This window comes from Lonchura striata, chromosome 17, assembly GCF_050655825.1.
Source record: "Lonchura striata isolate lonStrDom1 chromosome 17, ASM5065582v1, whole genome shotgun sequence".
NCBI lineage: Eukaryota > Metazoa > Chordata > Aves > Passeriformes > Estrildidae > Lonchura > Lonchura striata.
Genome location: NC_140719.1, coordinates 1,246,033 through 1,261,711, shown reverse-complemented (window position 1 = coordinate 1,261,711; position 15,679 = coordinate 1,246,033). Strand labels below are relative to the sequence as shown.

The window sequence follows — 15,679 nt, the reverse complement described above, 5'->3', positions numbered from 1 at the left end:
CAACTAGCTGCAGAGATTGACTTAGAAAAGCAGACACCTTATGGGAGGAGAATGAGGAGCTGCTTCAACAGCTCCTTACAACCTAAATCTCAGTGGGATGAAAAGGACCCAGATGAGGCAGGAGTGTTTCCAGACTACTCCAGCTGCTGGGAAAAGCCACGGGAACAGGCAGTGGGGCAAGTCACACTCGGAGCTCAAGGCCGCTGTCCCCCAGCTGTGCGACAGACACTCCCTGATGGCACATTTCATCAGCTGGGGCTGAATTTAGCAGTTGGCCGATTTCTCCCTTTCCCTCCCCAAAAGGACACGCCAGCAGTGCCAGCAGCTTGCCACCCAGCTGCCCCGGCACGGCTGCTGTCACCTCGGTTTATGACACGCTCCTTCCTCTCTCCCCCCGCACCTCCCACCCTCTCCTGCTGACCAAATGCCCGGGAGGCGGTGAGAGCTGGCACGGGAGCGCCGCTTCCCACCCGGACTCGCCGTTTGCTCCTGGGGATCAAACGGGAACAGGAGGAGGGTTGGGGGTGGTGGGGGCCAAAAGACTCCCCCCGGAGGGTCGCCCCAGCAGCGTTTTTGGTTGATGCACTGCTTTCGGGATTTTTCCCCCGTTTTTTCGCCTCCCTATGGTATCCACAGCTCCCAGCACTCCTGCACCAGGAGCATGGTCATCGGCTGGGCAGCGGATAAAGGCCAATTAAGCCACTTTTCTTCCTTAAATCAATCACCCGTGGGTGCCTGAAACCCGGTGCAGCCCCCCGTGGGAGCCTGCAGAGGCGCTGGACCCCGCGAGCTGAACGCCCCGTTCTGCTCTGTGACCTGTCCTTGTTGGCTCACGGGGACACAAACCCGCAGCAACACGGCGTCACCCCAAATCGGGGAGAGCCGCAGCCCCTCGGTGACCATCATTCTTGCGGGTCCCAGCTGGGGGATCCGATCCGAGCCGAGCCGAGCCGAGCCAAGCCAAGCGGAGCCGAGCCGAGCAGAGCCGAGCCAGGCCGAGCGGAGCCGAGCCGAGCCAGGCCGAGCGGAGCCGAGCCGAGCCGAGCCGAGCCGAGCGGGGCCGAGCCGAGCCGAGCCGAGCCAGGCCGAGCCGAGCCGAGCCGAGCCGAGCCGAGCGGGGCCGAGGCGGGAGCGCCCCCCACCGCCCCCTCCCTCCCTCGCAGCGCGCGCCCGCCCCGCTCTCCCCGCGGAGGGGCGTGTCCTCCCCGTTCGGCCACGCCTCCCGCGCCGCTCGGGCCAATAGGCGCGCGGCATAGGGCCCCGCCCCAAGGAGCGTCACGGCCGTGCCATTGTTATGCAAATAAAAGGGCGGGTAAAAGGCGCGCGCGGACCGGGGCGCCGCAGAGCTCGGGGCGCGGGCAGCGGAGCGGCGAGCGCGGAGCGGCGGGGCCGGGGCGCGGCAGCGGCGGCACCACCACCACAGCCCAGCCCGGCCCGGCCCGGCCCGAGCCAGCCCGGCCCCGGCAGCGGTCGCAGCACCGCCCGCCCGCAGCCGCATGCCCGGGCGGGCGCCGCCGTCGCCGTCCATGCGGGGCGGCGGGGCCCAGGCGGCGGCATGAGCCAGAGCGAGGTGTCGCCGTGCGCGGCGCCGCCGCCGCCCCCCAGCCAGCGGGTGTTCCAGGAGGCGGTGCGCCGCGGCAACACCAAGGAGCTGCAGTCGCTGCTGCAGAACATGACGAACTGCGAGTTCAACGTCAACTCCTTTGGGCCCGAGGGGCAGACGGCGCTGCACCAGTCCGTCATCGACGGTAACCTCGAGCTCGTCAAGCTCCTGGTCAAGTTCGGCGCCGACATCCGCCTGGCCAACCGCGACGGCTGGAGCGCCCTGCACATCGCCGCCTTCGGGGGCCACCAGGACATCGTCCTCTACCTGATCACCAAGGCCAAATATTCCGCCGGCGCACGGTGATGCCGGGGCTGCCCTGCCCTGCGCTGCGCTCGCCCGGTGATGCCGGGACCGCTCGCCCGGTGATGCCGGGACCGCTCGCCCGGTGATGCCGGGTCCCCCCAACTCCGCGCTCCCCCGGCGATGCCGGGGACCCTCCCCGCTTCCCCGGCCGCCAGAGCTGCTCCCGCCCCCGCCCGGGGCGGGTTTGGCGAAGATTGGGGCCCCACGCAGAACACGCCACATTTTTAAGTTTTTTGGTTTTTGGTTGGCTTTTTTTTTTTTTTTTTTAAATCTTCCAAGGGTTGTTTCCTACTGTAACGTGGTTTTTTTTCTTCCATCTACCTCGGCTGCACTCACAGTATTCACGGTTTCAGTTTGACATCTGGGCAGATGCTTTAACACCCCCCGCCCCGTTCCCTCTCCGCTAATATTTAATCCCCCTCCCCGCCCCCCTCGCTCCCGACCCTCTCATTTAAAGTGTTCTGGCTCAGTGGCTAATTCATTTCAACTCCCCCCAAAGGCCACCCCGCAGACGCCCACTGCTGCTGGGGTCCCCTCTCCGGTGCCAGCCCCGGCCCGGGGCGCGATGCCCCGTCCCTGGGCTGGGGCTCCCGGCCGGCCGCGGCCTTCCTGGCGAGGAAGAACAGGAAAGTCTTCTTCCTCTCCAAGGTTTTCCCGCCGCTGACTTTTTTTTTTTGTCGAGGCAACTCCGTTGGAATATGACAGACGTGGTTTTCTCACCCCGATTGCTCCTGGGTTTGGTTGATTTTGCATTGGGTTTTCTGCTTTGATTCTTCCTTGGGTGTCCGAAGAAAGTCTGCTTCCTCACCCGCTCCATGAATCTGTTCAGCACACGTGAGATCCCAGGAAAAGACATTGAGTCCTTGTGGTTTTGTGTGTAAAGGGGGATTAGCAAATCCTGGACTGTTTTTTCTTTAAAAAAAAAGTGAAATAAACTCTAGAGGCAGAGGATTTGCTTTTGCACAGAAAAGGGGCGCGAGCGCTCTCTGCTGCCTACAGAGATGCTGGAAAACTACTGAAAAGAGTTTGGGAACTTTTATTTTTTCTTTTGGTGAAACTTGGATAACACTTCTCAATGCAGAACGATTCACTTGACGTACGTACACTCACTCGCCTTTTATAGGAGATATATATTCCCACCGTATATATCTTTATAAAGGAAAGGGAGGAAGCAGAGCGAGCCACCCGAAGGTGCATTTTGAAGTGACTGCACGTATAATCGCAAATGCTGCTTTTTTTATTGCTATGGCACAAGAACATCCATTTGGAAAATGCAGAAAAGTTCAGAAGTCTCCTTTCTCCTGCTGGTCTTTCAGCCCTCTTCTCCTCGTCTGCACTAAAGCCATCCGTATCACTGCCATCTCCCCAATTTTCTTCTCTTGCTCTCTGCATCCAAACCATTCTGATTAAAAAAAGAGAAAAGAAAATAGTTACCTGCTGGTTTATTGGGGTTGTGTCTTACCTATTTATCATGTCTGTATATATTTGTGGGTGAAGATTGTGAGCCTGATTTTGTTTGAAGCTGATGGTGAGTGTTTCAAAAATATGGTTTGGGATATATGCTTTTTTTGTTGTTCATTTTTTCTTTTCCTAGTCTTAAAACAAAAAAAAACCCACAAACCCCTAGAGTCTGCCCTGATTATTTCCCATTGCACTGAATATTCTGCTTTGTCTCTGATAACTTCACCTGCAGTTGTTTGCATTTTGTTGGGTTTTTCATTTGTGTTTGTTCTTTCTCCACTTCAACAATTTGAGATGATTTTAAAAGCTCCAGATTTAAAGAAGGAAAAAAAAAAAGCCCTGTCAAAAGTGTCTACTGTTATTGCTGTAATTTGCAAGGAACTGCTTGGCCGAAGTCTTTCTGTGAGCATGGAAGGGGGTGTCCAGCACTTCTACTGGTGCTTCTGTGCGATAGTTACGGGGTGGGAACAAGACCTTTCCTAGTGAGGTTTTTATCGTTGTTACCAGATGGTTGCACATTTTTTTTTTTTTTTTACGTAAATGGATTTGCCACAATGAAATGTCATAACATTTATGACATGGTATTAAAAAGTGTATTGTAAAGCCAAGTTCTAGATGGATTTTAAAAAAGAAGTCTTGGTTATAAACCCAGTCTAAAGGGAGCTCTGTCCAGTGTTGTAAAGACAACATGATGTAACCCATATTTATATTTTTATAAAATACCTATTAAGACTGTGAATCTCCTGTGTGAATTGCTGGGTGAGTTGTTTAAGAAAAGTATTGTTCCTTTTCAGCCTCCTGGAGCTTTAGACATGCTGAGATTTTTGGGAAACTGTACATTGGGGAAGGGGGTTTGCTCTGAAATTGTGAGTTGATGTATTTTTACATCCCTTTGTATTTTACTGAAAAGCTGCTGCCCTTCCTAGTCCCTAGAGTTTCAATTTTCTATGCAACCCCCACACCCCCGTCTGTCTTGATCCTGAGAAGTAAAAGGGATGCAGATTGATTCAAATTGAAATGAGGGTCCCCCCACCCCCCTTGTTGGCTCATCATGCTGCTGACCCTTCACGCCAAAACGGGGAGTACACAGAAAAAAAAAAAGAGGCAGGTGGGGGAGGCTGTTTTGTGCATGACTGGTTGCCTTCCAGCAGTCATTTTTTAATTATTATTGTTATTTTTGTAAGAAGAATATATTGATAATGTCAGTGAAATAAGCAGACATTGAAGCTGATGCACAGATTGCTCCAGAAAGGAGTTTTTCTGTAGATTTTTTCTTTAGATGCAAATACCTTTTTTAATTATGTTAATTAATGTTAAGAATTTTTAGGCTTATATTGAAGCTGTATGTGGGTCACTATATGATCATTTCTAACTGGATAAAGTCTGTACAGTACAGCATATTCCTGAGTGTATGATATAGATGTGTAGCCCCAGAGTGCGAAATTTATAAATAAATTTTTCATTGATCTTTTTATAAAAAAAAAGGCTGTTTTGTTTGTTCTTTTCCATGTGGTTATTGGCAATGCTGGGTGTTTGCTGTGGTGGGGGATGGCTGGCTGGCACCCCAGGTGTCTCTTCCGGTGTCAAGCCTGCAGCTGTTCTGGGTTGGGATGCACCGTGGAGGGGAATGGCTGGGCTGGATTTGGGGGGAAGTCTGGCTCCTTCCCACAGACTGGAGGAAGTCCCCTGGGCTCAGGGGTGTCCTGGTTTGCCCCATCCCAGCATTCAGAGGCTGGTAGAAGGGTGATGACCCAGACCAAAGCCTGGTGCTGGATGGGCATGTGCTGATTGAGATGTTCCTAAAGAAGATATTTGTTCCCAGGGACTGAGGGGAGAGCTCACAGCCAGTCCTGGGGTGGGGGATTTGGGGTGCATTTTTGGGGCTGCAGCCCCAGCTTGTCTGGCTGAATACCCCACAGCTAGTTCCCTGTGAACATTCCCACCTTTTTGATTCCAGCCTGGGCCCAAGCAGTGGTTTGAGGCGCCTCAGGCTGTGGGGATGGGGGTCAGTGATGTCTTCAGCTGCCCCAAGGAAGGGGCAGAGGGTGAGGGTCAGCATGGCCTCTCCATCCCCAAAAGCATCTCTGTCATGGCTCAGAGTGGAGCAGTGCCCAGCAGGGCTGTGCCCCTCTCTGGGGCTTTCCCAGCAGGACCCAGCTGCTCAGGGAAGGGGAAGGACTGCACTGCTGGGCCCTGCTCGAGGCCGGGGCTTTGAAGGCACCATGCAGGCAAGCTTCCCTCGCTGCCACTGCTGGGCAGTCGGATGAGGCTTTTTCTCTATCAGTAATTCTGCCAGCTCTGCAAATGCCTAAATCCCAGGGAAATTTGTGCTGTGCTCAGCTTGGCTCTGGGTGTGGGTTCCCAGGGATACAAGAAGTGGTGTCCTGCAAACAGAGCAGGGGGAAACCTGGAGAAAAGGCTCAGTGTGATCTTTCCAGGTTGGCCAAACTCCACTCCAATGTGCCAAACCCCGTGCCATCTGCTGCCAGCATGGGCCAGTGTCTGGCACAGACACAGCTGGTGTCCCCAGGTGCCCTGGGGACATGCAACCAGCTGGGCAGCAGCCCAGTGTGGACAATACAGGCACCAAGTGACCCGGATGGACTTGAGCAGAAGAAAGAAGATGATGCCAAAACTATCAGTCACAACCGCTGGTGGTCCTGGAGTTCCTTCACCCAGAGTCCTGTGGCAGCTGACTCCAAATCTATTGGGGGCGTGGGGCGAGCACCACTGCCCTCTCCAGCCATGGCACTGTGTGGCATTGCCCACCAGCCTCTGCTGCCAAACCTCGCAGTGGTTGTGCTCCCCAGGGCACACGGTGTTACACCTACGGGTGGAAATAATCCCAGCCTCGTCCCTTTGCACTTGGAATGCTGCAAAACCTCGTCCTGGCGCCTGTGTTGGGATTTCACAGAGCTGGACTCACCTGACTCAGCTCAGCCCTGCAGCTTCTCACCCGTCACCTTGTACCAGGGCTCCAGAGAGCTGGGCTGGGCCAGCCACCACCTCAGATTTTTCTGGGGAAACGCAGCATTCCTGTGTGTGACTCCTCTCCCCAACATGGATGGGCTGGGGTCTCCAGTAGTCCCTTATTTGGGCACCCCCCTGGAGCCAAGCCCAGCAAAGCCCCTCTGTGTTCCCCACGTGTGATGGCCCCAGCAGTGGAAATGTGCTGAGGATACAGCTGAACCCCAGCCCCAGGGCTAAGCACCCTGCGCAGCAGCTGCCCTGGTGCCAGGCTCCCCCCAAAGCCCATGGCCACCCCACTTTGCAGCTTTCTTGAACAGAAACCCTGTCCAAGAAATCTAGGAGCTTCAAAGACTTTATTTTTTACCCTCTTGTTCTTTCCCTTTTCTATTTTTGTTCCAGTAACACAAAAATATTGGATGGTTTGGTGGTGTAAGCACATTCTTCTGGCATTTTTGCCTGTCCCTGGCTGCGTGTCATTGTCCATCAGCCACATTACGTAGGTGCTGTTGTTCCAAGAGAAACCAAAGCAAGAATTTGAACTTTCAAGTGCTTCCTGCCATTGTCTTTTGCTTTTGTTTGTGCTGCTGACTCCAAACCAGATGGATCAGGCTCCCCTCCGGCTGAGGGGTGATGGGAAGTCAACACAGCCTGGCGAGGTTTGACAGCTTTGTCTTCTCTTCTATTGCCCTTCATCCGTCAAGCCTGGCCATCGCACTCAATCGGCTGTCACATATGGATGTGGGGGAGGAGGTGGGATTTTATTTGAATTTCAGGGAGCTTAACACAGTAAGTAATGAATGAGAAAGAAAGACAGAGATCAGGCAAGCAAGAGGGGACAGGCTGTAATCAAAATTCAGGACATTTTAAATAGATGCTTTGTTGGGCGTTTGTATGACTATGATAATGCCCGACAGTCCAAAGAGGAGTTACCTTTTTTAACAAAAAAAAATCACAATCAACTTCTGTTCGGTGTCAGTGAGGAGCCAGTAGCTCAGGCTGTCCAGCCAGGCTGGCCTCATTTCCAAACTTCAGGATTTTTTGCCCCTTATCAAGGCATTCTGGGGTCCATCTCGATGGATGGATGATGGATGGATGGATGGATGGATGGATGGATGGATGGATGGATGGATGGATGATGGATGGATGGTCAGCAGCACCAGGGTCCTCAGTGCATCGTGCAGGACAGGACAGCTGATGTTTTCAGTGTGTTTTTGCTGCTGACCCAAAGCTGCTGCAGTATTTGGTGGTGGGACTGGGTGCAGAGGTCCTGTCCCCTTTTTCCATCGCAGGTCACCGTGTTCCTGCAGCATGGAGTATTTTTTTTCTCTTCTTGGGGTGTACATGAACTTCACGCACTGCCATGAGGTGAGCGCTCCCCAGGGTACACGTGTTGCCACCAGCAATGACACTGCTCCATTGTGCAGGAAAGGAGAGACCTCTTCCCAAAACCTCTGCACTGCCATGTTCTTCTGCCATCATGAGCACTCATCTTTGGGTGCCCAGGGAGAGGTGACCTCTGGGTCTCACCCTGGGTGGGACACAGACCTGTGGGTTCAGTGGAATTTTTGGCTTTTTAACAGGTTTCTCTTCTTGGGGAGAAATGGTTAACCAGGACATCATGGTTTGGCTTGTTTGGGGGAAGACATGGATGGGGTTAGGACCTGGAAGAGTGGAAGGTGCTTAGCAGGAGGGATTGAGGGATGGCAGAGGGCCTGGGGGGATCACTGGGGACACGGAGGGGTGGAAGAATGCAGGGAGAGGGGCTGGCTGGGAGGGATGGGTAATAGAGGCCTGGTGGGATGGGTGGGTAAGGGACAGGGAGAAGAATGGAGAGAGGCAAAGCTGGACAGCTGGAGGGATGATGGGTTGGGAATGAGTTTCCATTTTAACTGGGAACTCCTCATTTAGCCTGATTCCAAGAGTGTTCTGTGGCTGGGAGCAGATCCTGAAGGCAAGCCAAGGAGAGCAGCATCTCCAGCAGCATGGTCAGGTGATGGCAGATCTCAGCCCAGCTGTGCTGGTGGTGTCCTCCTGGCTCTTTTTACGAAGAGGCTCTCCAGAAGGGGAAAATTCCCCAAGCAGCTGCACATTTATCCCAGTAAGATGGCTATGGCTCTGCTGACTCCTCCTCAGTGGGGCATGGAGGACGTGAACATGAGCACGGAGCAGTGGCAGAGTGGGGCAGTGAGCAGAGCCCTGCACAGCACTGGCTGGAGGAGACAAGGACAGAGGGGACATTGGCTGGCCAGCACTTGGTGGCTCTGCTGTGAGGTATTTGTGGGGCAGCTGAGGCTGTGCCTTCACAGGGAGCCTGAGCAGCACCCTGGAACTGATGGTTTCTGCTCTGAAATGTGACAGCATAATGAACAGATCCTGCCTTCAAATGAATCCTGCAACCAAGGACAGCCTCTGCTTGCAAGCAGTGATTCTGCAACCTTCTCTCACCCCAAGACTGTCATCTCTGTTCTTGTTTTCTCCAGGTGAAAAATCCCCTCTCACCCACATGCAGTCCCCAGCAATGTTCTCACACATGAATGCAGTTACACAAAGAGGCTCTGAATGTGTGCAGCCCTCAGGGTTTCCTGCCCTGGACTATACTCTGATGTCACAGTGTGGTCACCCCTCCAGATGGGGCAGGAGCTGGGTGGCAGCTCCCTGGACTCCTGATTTCCTTTAATTATGCCTAAACCACTCAATCACAAAACGGCTTGAGGGCTTTTCCTGGAGTGGGTGGAGGAGCTGGAGGCACCATTTGCAATGTGCTGTGAAGGTTTCACTGAATGCCCCATCCCATGCCCAGTCTGCACTTGGAGATGATTGCTGGATTTCCAGCAGCCTACAACCCTTGGGGAACTGGCAGCTGCTGTGACACTTACTGGGTCTCTAACAGGATGCTTCAGTTTGGAGGTCACAGATGGGGGACCCCAACCCAGCCTCGGGGGCCTGGGGCACCTGGTGGCCGAGGGAGCTGGACTGGAGGTACAGGAAGGTTCTGGCTCAGCACCCACCGCCCGCCTGTGCCCAGGAGCTGGGGGGCACAGGGCAGCCCTGGCCTCACACTACAGTGCCAGGATCAGGCCTCGATCCCCGCACAGTGCCCAGACAGGGAGCCTACCCCCAGTGGGTCCCCACATTTCTCCTTGCTCACATGCACAGCTATGGTGACAACTCTGAGCTGCCCCTGTCCCATTTTCCACTCACTGCTCCCCCTCATTCAAAGCCTCTGTCCTTTAAAGCTATTTTTCTCCCCTCCTATTCATTTCCCGGACGCCTCGATCCTTTTCTCTTGCCTAGCCCCTCTCCTGAGCAGCTGCTATGCTAATAAGCATGAGGCAGAAAAGGGAGCGAGCCTTTGCAGGGTAGGGGAGGAGAGAAAGACCCCAGAGCCCTCCAAATGCTAAATAAATCCAAGGCTGGAGCAGCATCCCTGAACAAAGAGGCCTGGCCTCCCCCCTCTCTTCCCCTCTTCCCAATTCCACCACCTTTTCACATTCAAATCCATTAAACAGTGAGCAGAAAGACCCCAAGTATTCATAGCATTGCATTAAAGAGAATGGTCCCTCTCCACCCAGCCGGGCAGAGGGAAGGGCTCTCCATCTCCTCTGGGCTGGGAATCACCCAGCTCCAGCCCCTGGGCTTGGCAGAGGGAGGACAAAAGCCTCTGGCACCACACAGGGAGACCAGTTGCCTTTCCACTGGGATTCAGGGCTCTTCCCCACATGGTACTCTTGGGCTTCTCCAGTGGGATGGAGCCCCTGGTTCCTACAGGCTGTGCTGGAGCCTGGGGGTGAGGCAGGATGGGGGCCCCACATCTCCTGCCCGCTGACAATGCTGGGGAGTCATACAGCAATGACAGGGCAATGGGGACACCCAGATGAGAGGGCGGTGAAGACCTCCCCCAGGCAAAGGCAGCTTCCTTGATCCCGGTGACAGGTGAGGAGGGAGAGTGTTCCTGCCAGGCCAGGCACAGCCAAAGCTGCTCTGATGGTGCCCACCATAAGAGCAATGACCAGCTACCACTGTCTCACCACAGCCAATGGCTTCCCAGCACAGCAGATGCTTTGGGCTGACAACAGAGATCCCTTATACCAAAACAGATTATTTCATACCCACTGTGCCTATTTTGCCCTAAAGTCAAAGCAGCTTTCTGGTGCAAAGACCACAGATCTCATTCTCTGAGCAGGAGGAGGCAGGGATAGAGGTGGATGTGCAGTGAGCTCCCTATCAACTGCTGAAGTTGATGGTGGGATGCCTGAAAGGATGGGTCTTTTCTCTGGAGAAAAAATAGGTGGGCATTTTCTCCTTCTGCCTTCTGGGATGGAAATGGACGCTCACCTCCAGAAAGGATTTCATGCTCTTCTCAGGGACTTTCTGCTGAAATCACAGAACTTCTGGAGATGAGGCTTTTAGTACCAGATATTGAAAAACCTTTTGAATTCATTGATTTAACATGTTAACACATTAAATTAGCATTAGGAATAAATTATGTCAGCTGGACCATGGAGACCATGATGGCCACTTGCAGTGCTCAGGAGGCAGCAGTACCTGGGACCCTCAAGCACAGCTTGGTCAGTGGGGTAGGATTCAGCTCTGACCACGGGGGCCCATCTGGGGTGGCATCTGGGTTCCACTGTGAAAGAAGAGAAAGGATGGCAGCACAAAGAGCTTCCCTAAGCTCTTTTTACTGATTGTGGAGTCCTGACATGTCCTTCCTGGCCTCTGCCTCAGGTTCTAGAGCCATCTCCTGGGCACCCTGAAGCATCTCAGCTGGCACACATTGCTGTCTTTTGGTGCCTGAATCCTGCTCTGCACCAGTACAATAAGGAGTCTGGGAGATGATCAAGGCTGCCCAGACAAGCCACCTCCATGGGCTCAGCCATATCCCACCCTGGGCTTCTACATTCATGTTTACTCGGTTACCAGGGCTCCATGCTGACCATGCAGGTGCTGCACAGATTTGGAGTGCATGAGGGACCAGATCACCAAGAGATCTAGATCAGAAAATGGGGACAGGTGGGACAAACCTCAGGAAACTGGAGATTAGGTTAACTACTACATGGGACATGGGACACCAGAGCTCAGACACCGTCCCTACAGTGCAGGACCCCAAAGCTGTGTGAGCAGTGTCCGGAGTGTGTCCCTGCATGGGATCACTGGCTCCACAAGTTGCTCCTCTGTGTGGGATCCCTGAGATGCCTTCACAGGTGAGGTTTCAGGGGTGTAGAACTTGGCTGACCCACCCCATTCCTGCTTCCAACTGCTGACCACCCAGTTCCTCAGGCCAGGGAAAATCTTGTTCACCCTGGGACCTTTCTGGGCTCCACAAGGGATGTGTTTTCCCAGAAATCAGCTCTCTGGAGTCAATGTCAGCAGGAACCCCAAGAGGTTTCTGAGAACAGCCTCCCCCTATCCCATGAAGGAAACCAGCTCTAGCCAGGAGTCAGCCTCAAATTCCCAGCTCATGGAGAAGGTCTCTCCCATGGGGAACTTGCATGCAAACTACAGATTGACCCAGCTCATCAGAAGCAGGTAAGGGCTGTGCTTCTCCAGTCTCCATGGAGTGTCCTTGGGTAGAGACAGTGGGCACCCGTTCCACACTGCTTTGACCAGGGGACTCACTTCTACCTGTGCCTCACCTGAGGCAGGCCATGAAGGGTTGCCCTGGCATGGAGAGACATGGAAAGCTCCAAATGCTACCAACACCACAGTCCTGTACCTGGGTGACTCCTCATGTGTCTCTCCATGGGTCAGTGACAGGTTGCTATGGTCCACCACTGTCCGCGGGAGCCCCTCATTTCCAGTGTGACCCTGAGCCCACCCATCATCTCACTCCTCTCCAGGCCTTCCTGAGGACCAGCTTGCCCCAGACCTGCCCTTAGGGCATCCCCATCTGCATGCCGACCTGTATGGCCCTGGGACATCCTGAAAAGGGCAGGGAATACTGTGGGGTTGTAGGGAATCTTCTAAGAAACAACACAGTTAACAAGCACTGGGCACCACCATCTCTGCTGCCAAATTTGTGGCTGGAATTGCCCCAGCCCTCCTCCAGCTCTGCTGGGGTGAGGGCTGGGAATGTCCCAGAGACATGAATTGCCCCACATTGCTCCCAGATTGCTCCAAGGGCTGCCCCAGCTGCCTCCTCATCCTTGTGAGACTGGCTGGGGACATTGTGTCCCGAGCTAGACGGGCTGACACAGGAGAACTGCAAGCACTGCTGTCTTCCATCACCCCTGCACATCGAGGGGTGTGGTGGGACCATCCTGGGCAGGTCTACCTGGGGCAGCAGGTGGGACAGGGGTCGGGGCGTCCCTCCGAGGGGTTGGCCAGGGAGAAAGGTCCCTTCTTAGTAATGCAGGAATGCAAGCAGGGTTGAATGCGGCGGAGGCGGGTCTGATCTGGTGCCCCACTAAGCCTCCATTCTTTCCCAGCCGGTGCATCTTGTATTCAGGCTGCCTGCTCCTAAGCAGAGCGTCTTTAATCCTTCCCTTGTCTCCTCCATTCCCTTTCAAGCCTTTGGCCAATGGGAAGGGGATGAGCAGCTCTCTGCAGGAAGGAAATTAAAAGCGAGGAGGAGGGTAGGGAGGAGGAGAACGCGGGGAGGGGGACTTGGAAGGGGAGACAATCCCGGAGTGGAGATGCCAGTCATCGGGGTCTCAATAGCCCCATTCACCCTGCCCAGCCACACAGAAAATCAGGGTCACCAGGATCCATGCCCTGCCTGGAGACAACTGTTGCTTTATTCTTTTTAATTGCTGGAAAACGCAGAAAAGTTCACTTGTGTGTGTGGTTGGCTCCGGTGGGGGCTGCGGCGGGGGCCGCGGGCGGCGGAGGGGCGGGAGGGACGGGGTAGAGCCCGACCCGCAGCGAGAAGGACACAAAAAGCAGCCGCACGTGAGGGTGGAGGCTGCGAGCCGGTACGGCGGAGGAGCATCTGCACGGTGGGCAGCACAGCCCGCTCGGGCACGGGGCGAGCGCCAGCCCGGGGACAGCGCGGTGTCGTCCCCCGGGCACGCAGGGAAGGGTTCCCGGGCTTTTGGGGTGGAGGGGCCAGTCAGGGGAGAGATGTGCAAACAGACATGTGTGGGGAGATGTGTCCCCACATCTCCGGGCACGGAGAAGCCTGGTTGATGCTTCTGGCTGGCGACACAGGGACCAGGCAGCTCAGAGCACACGTGGGACACCCAGCGACACACCGACATCCAATCCGAGGGTGCTGACACAGCTCCCAGATGGACATAGGGCTGTGCCATCTCCACTTCAATATGCTGTTCCAAGTGCCACCCCAGTCAGATGAAGGTTCTACCTCTGCACCTGCACGGCCATACCCAGGGGATGTCCCAGGGAACAGCTCTGGGGAACCAGCTACCCAAGTGGCCCTCTCACTCTGCCATCCATCCTTCTTGCCGTGACATGTGCCCAGATGTGGCTGAGCATCAGTCTTGACAAAAAGGCCATCACAGGCTGTTGCCACCATCAGCAGCCCAGCAGTGCCACACCAGCAGCTTGGCAGCTGCCCTCTAGCTCTGACGGGTGGTGAGTGCCAAGGGACACACTGGGAGAGAACATGAATCCCTGGGCCAAAGATGGAGCCAGTCCCATCCTGCCTCCATCAGGGACATCTCTGTGCACCCTCCCCCAGGCCTCCTTTGAGCTGGGGGTGATTTGGGTCTGTTGCAGCCTTCAGATTTTGGTTGCACTTCCCTCTCCAGTCCAGCCTTGTCTCCCTTTACTCTTCCCTTTGCTGAACACTCAACTTTCCTGTGTGAGGAACATCAGAGATGTGCTCCCAAGCACTCTGTGACCCATGGGACACAAGGCAGTGTCTTCTGAGGTTTCCTTGATAACACTGTCCTCTTGCAAGACATAGAATTCCAGACTGGTTTGGGTTGGAAGGGACCTTAAAGCTCATCCAGTGCCACCCTCTGCCATGGGCAGGGACACCTCCCACTGTCCCAGTGTGCTTCAAGCCCTATCCAGCCTGACCTTGGACACTTCCAGGAATGAGGCAGTCACAGCCCCTCTGGGCACCCTGTGCCAGGGCCTCACTTCCCTCACAGGAAACAATTTCTTCCTAATATCTAATCTCAATCTTCCTAATATCTAATCTTTTAGTTTGAAATAGCTGCCCCTTTGTCCTGTCACTCTCTACCCGTGAAAAAGTCACTCTCCCTGTCTTTTACAAGCCTCCTCCAAGCACAGCCTTTCCCCGATGCCCATCGCTGCCCGGACCGCAGGAAGGGGGCTCAGAGGAACCCCTCCACCCGCCCGTGACTGTGGCCAGAGCGGGGCTGTCATTCCTTACCGCCGGCTGCCACCTAGTGATGCAGGGACCGGGGCAGCGGGGATCCCGCCGGGGGACTCGGGAGGGATTCCCGGCTTGGGGGCTGGAGCCCAGGGTTCTGCTGCACCGGCGACGCTCCTCAATAGAGAATAGGAGGGGAGAGGAGGAGGGGGGCTACCGAAGGCGTCTGTGCTGCAGGTCCACGTCTGCCCCTCGTCTGCTCCGTGCTCCAGACACACCGGAATGTGGCAGGAAGATGTTTGTGGAGATGTCCAGGCTACCTCTCCTAGGACCACCAGCACCCCCATGCCCGGGCAGCAGCACCTGCTGGTCCTTATCCAAGAGTCCATCAGTGACCACGGGGGAGTAGAGGGTAAAAGTCCGGCTGACTTCTGCCAGTGTGCCGCCAGCTCTGGCCATTCTCCACAAATATTGGGCCGTGGCCACCTGAGAGGGGCTCCCGCCCTTTGCTCTGTTTGCAGATTCCCTCGGGCTGTTTGGTTTCTGTTAATCATCCCACGAAGACAAACACTGCTGGGAAGGGTTAAGGATGGCCCAGCATTTCCCGCTCCTCCCGGCCCAGGGACCCTCGACTACGGGATGGGTCACACCCAGCCGGATCCTGGATGTTGGCCATCAGCTTGGGACTGCCTGGAAGGGGTCCAAAAGGGGAGCAGGAAACTCAGGCTCTGTTCCCTATGGACACTGATTAGATAGCCTGGGTTAAGTGCCGGGCATCCCTCAGTGCTCTCCTCACCACAGAGTCAGACTGGTCCATCAGATCTGGGGGCTCTTTGTGGGATGACAGAGCAGGAATATGAATCTCAACATAGAATAACGGAGAAAGACTGCTCCTGGCCCCATGGTGTAGGAACAGGCGAGGGTGAGGAGCTCAGCCTGGTGTGGCTGCTCGGGTGCTCCACTCCTGCAAATCCGCAGCAGCGCCGAGGGCAGCGGCGCTCCCCGGGCCGTACCCCCTCCTCCCCCGGCAGCCCCCCCGCAGGGCGGCTGGCCCCGCCGGCCCTGGTCTGAAGGTCACAGTGCTGCACCGTGGGGGC

The 15,679-nt window shown here is 55.3% G+C and overlaps 1 protein-coding gene across 1 annotated transcript; it reads left to right on the top strand.

The window, feature by feature from the left end:
* Nucleotides 1-1,471: 1,471 nt before the first annotated feature.
* NRARP (NOTCH regulated ankyrin repeat protein) lies at nucleotides 1,472-4,854 on the top strand. The gene has a single exon (XM_021533729.4). The coding sequence runs from the start codon at nucleotides 1,556-1,558 to the stop codon at nucleotides 1,907-1,909; it is 354 nt and encodes a 117-aa protein (XP_021389404.1). The 5' UTR covers nucleotides 1,472-1,555; the 3' UTR covers nucleotides 1,910-4,854.
* The last annotated feature ends 10,825 nt before the right edge of the window (nucleotides 4,855-15,679 follow it).